Source organism: Phaethon lepturus, unplaced genomic scaffold (genome assembly GCF_000687285.1).
Source record: "Phaethon lepturus isolate BGI_N335 unplaced genomic scaffold, ASM68728v1 scaffold50267, whole genome shotgun sequence".
NCBI classification, from domain to species: Eukaryota; Metazoa; Chordata; class Aves; order Phaethontiformes; family Phaethontidae; genus Phaethon; species Phaethon lepturus.
Window position 1 is genome coordinate 23,918 of NW_010552099.1, and position 3,354 is coordinate 27,271.

At 46.2% G+C, this 3,354-nt stretch overlaps 1 protein-coding gene across 1 annotated transcript in view; it reads right to left on the minus strand.

Annotated features, from left to right (window-relative positions):
• IGHMBP2 (immunoglobulin mu binding protein 2) overlaps positions 1-3,354 on the minus strand; it is a gene marked incomplete at both ends in the record, with an annotated part of 41,075 nt that overhangs the window by 23,410 nt on the left and 14,311 nt on the right. Inside the window, one exon of the mRNA XM_010291111.1 lies at positions 1,938-2,112. Within this exon, the coding sequence (XP_010289413.1) occupies positions 1,938-2,112 (175 nt within the window). The remainder of the gene's footprint in view (positions 1-1,937; positions 2,113-3,354) is intronic.

The window sequence follows — 3,354 nt, forward strand, 5'->3', positions numbered from 1 at the left end:
AGCCAGATACACATGCGCACATTTATATTTTAAACTCCCCAAAGGCTCCCCAGTACTATTTGAAGTATCTTCCCCACAGCACAGGCAATCTACACTAGCCACAGATCTTTTCCACAAACTAATTGTTTTTAATATGCATGTTGTAGGTATTGTGAGGTTTTATAATCACTGTGCTGTGTGCGATAACACAGCATTTCAGTTGGCCAACTCCCATATTAATATGTTAAATTCTGCTTCTGTGTTTCCACATTTATTTAATAAAGGGAAGAGAAGACTTTGATTAAACTGAGTATGAGCCTGAATTCACTCTATAGCGCCCGCAGTCAGCAAAGAGGAGGTAAAACAGACCACTCTTCTTGCCAGGCGCAAGGAAATGTCATGTATAAAAACAGACCACCTTTCTTAAAAACAAACATTTTAAAATTTTGTCAGTGAAAATTGCGTGAAATTTTGAACTGTCAGTGAAACCAGAACTTGTGTCTCTGCTTTGTACGCCTTCTGTTTGCTTACATTTTACTAGCTTGAATGGGTGATATGCGTTGTTTTAAACTGTTTTTTGAAAAACTTTTCCAACAGCTCTGAAAATTTCTATGCATAACAGAGAGAAATTGAAGAATTAAAACACAGGGCTGATAAGCAAGCAGAATCGAAAGAACATGTCTGATAATGATACATCTCAGGAAAAAGATCTATTAAAATATACCCGATTTTGAGTAACCCAGTAATAGCTCATAGCATAAGTATTCCTTGTCACTAAAGAGAAAATCCAAAGCAAACAACGTAACCTCAAAGCATCGAACTCTTTGGAGCCAGGGCATGTTTCAGGTGACTGATGGAAGGACGCAGGCAAGCACACAGAAAGCAACCGTCAGCCTCAGCAGTACCAGCCAGGACCCTGCCCTCTGATTTCATGCAGTTTATCTTGCCAGCACCTGCCCACGGAGCAGAGCCTACAGCAGGGATTGGGAAGATCCCCACATCGTTACAAAGGCTTTTCAGCAGTGCTGTTGCCATGATGCTGCGGAGCTACCTCTGATGTTCCCAGTGTAATAGATCTCCCTGAAAACATGGTTTGGTGTGAGTTGCTGCTCGCTCTTCCTGCCTCGTTGCACTCACCCTCCCCGTCTGCCCTGCTTTTTCTGCAGAGGATCCTCTCTGCTGTGAGCACGCAACTCCTAAGTAAATGTGGGCCAAGGGCAAAAGGCAACCTCAGAGAAGGCTGGGAATCTAGCTGCTGGATTGTGCCTCTGATGCACCTTGGAAGACCTCTGCAAAATGAGCACAGCAGTGTTTCAAAGGCAGACAGCTCCCTGTCGCGCTGTGAGCAAGGATTCCCACTGCAAACAGCCATGATCTGGTACAGAATTACCTTCTCTTTCTGAGGTTTGCTTTAGCAGCTCTACCAAGGTAACCCACCTAAGGTTGTTCCTACAAAACTCAATCCAATGCGTGGACTCCTGCAGGCCACGTTTCTGCTCCTGCATGGATGAAAGCCTCCCAGGCAAGGTGCACACACCTTTGAGAATTCCCAGCGGCTCCAGAGCAAGGCCGAAGGCTGCCTGTCAGATTGCTCTCCCTGGCTGCACGCTCAAAACCCTCGCAAGCCCTGGAGCAGCTGCCCAGCAGTCACTCACCAGCACAAAAGGCGACTCTCCAGCGCCATGCTGACTACACGTGCTTTGCTATTACGTGCCTTGGTCAGCAGCAGGTAAAACGATGAACCGTCACGTCCTCGTGCGATAAGAAACCCTGCTCAGATGGAGCCGCGTTAAACAGTGGCAATCAGTAAAACGGGTCGGATGTCATTCTGGCAGTGTGACCAAACCCAGCTCTTGGGGGATACCAGTAAAGAATCCACATTAATGAAATGTCTTGACACTTGAGGCATTTGGTTACATAAATAACCGGAAGACCCAGGACCGCTAACCGCTCCTTACTTGTGCGAGATGATGGTGGGGGGAAGCTGTTTGTGATCCCCAGCCAGGATGCACTTCCCAGCCTTCAGCAGAGGTATCCAGCAGCTGGCCTCCAGCGCCTGAGCACACTCGTCTATCACCACCAGATCAAAGTGATTTTCAGGAAGCAGCTTCAGTGGGCCATCAGAGGAAGCACCTAATTAAAGGAGAAGGTGCACAGCTTAGCAGGGAAGCAACCTCTTTTTAAAAGAAACCACACATGCTTTAATTGTGATTGAGGGAGGCAGGAAAATAAAGTTTCTTTGCACAGATTTAGCAATTCAGCTCTGTAGTCCATGCCAAATACATACACATCTATATGCCTATGTCAGAATTGTTTTTGCCAATTTCTGTTTGTCCTTCTTTCCCCTGGCATCTGGGCCCAAGGGCTTCCAAGCATCTTTTGACAACAAGTGAAACCCAGATGACAAACAGAACAATATGCTCGAATACTTCACCCAGAGCAGGAGCAGAGCGGCAGCACTAATGAACACCCACTTTCCTTCTGCCCTCAAATGCAAACAAAACTTCTCACCAACCAAAACTGAAAGGAGGACCGACTTGAGATTCACCTTGCCTGATACACCAAGGGACACCCTGCGAGGGGAAGATCAGCTGAGACCCTGACTCCTCTGCTCTGCTGGCCCTGGCTGCGCTACTCTGTCCTTCCTCGTGGTGGTGGGAGAAGGGAAAACGCGGCAGACCTGGAATCAGACAACCGCGGCGAGGGCTATTTTTTCATGTCAGATGTCCATTTGTAACGTCAGCCAAATAACCCTTACACAGGTCCTGCGATAATCCAGACATGAACTGATACTGATCTACACGTTGATCAGAACTGTGAATTTCGGAGGCATCAAAAATATCACTGCAATTCATAAGAAAAAGGGACGCAAAAGGTGGAGAGAAGGATTAAGAAGCCAGCATGCCAAACAAGGCGATTTTTATTCACAGCACTCACAGAAAGGCTTTTTTTCAAAAGCTCCTGTGCTATTGCAGTGAAGCTCTGAAAGCAGCTCTGATTAGGGGTGATTTTGCTTTGCCACTCTAAATCCTGCTGCCTCTACAGCTTTGCATCAGTTCAGATGTTACAGTTTGTCAACTGAGACACTGTGTTTTCCTGTAAATTTTTTGTTCCAGCCTATATGAATCAACTCTGGTAACAAGGGGCATATAGCTTGAACTTGACTTTTGCAATTTTGCCATGCTGAAGGTGGAAGAAATAAGTAGAATGGTTCTCTCTATCTCAGAAAGACTGTACCAACATGGCATGCAGCTGTGCAGATGGTTTTCTTCCCTTACAGCCTCGCAGCTCCACTTGAGTTTATCGAACTCCCATTAACTAAAGGTCACTGGTGTCCCTGTGTGTTGCCATGATTAAATTCTCCCTCTGCTGAAC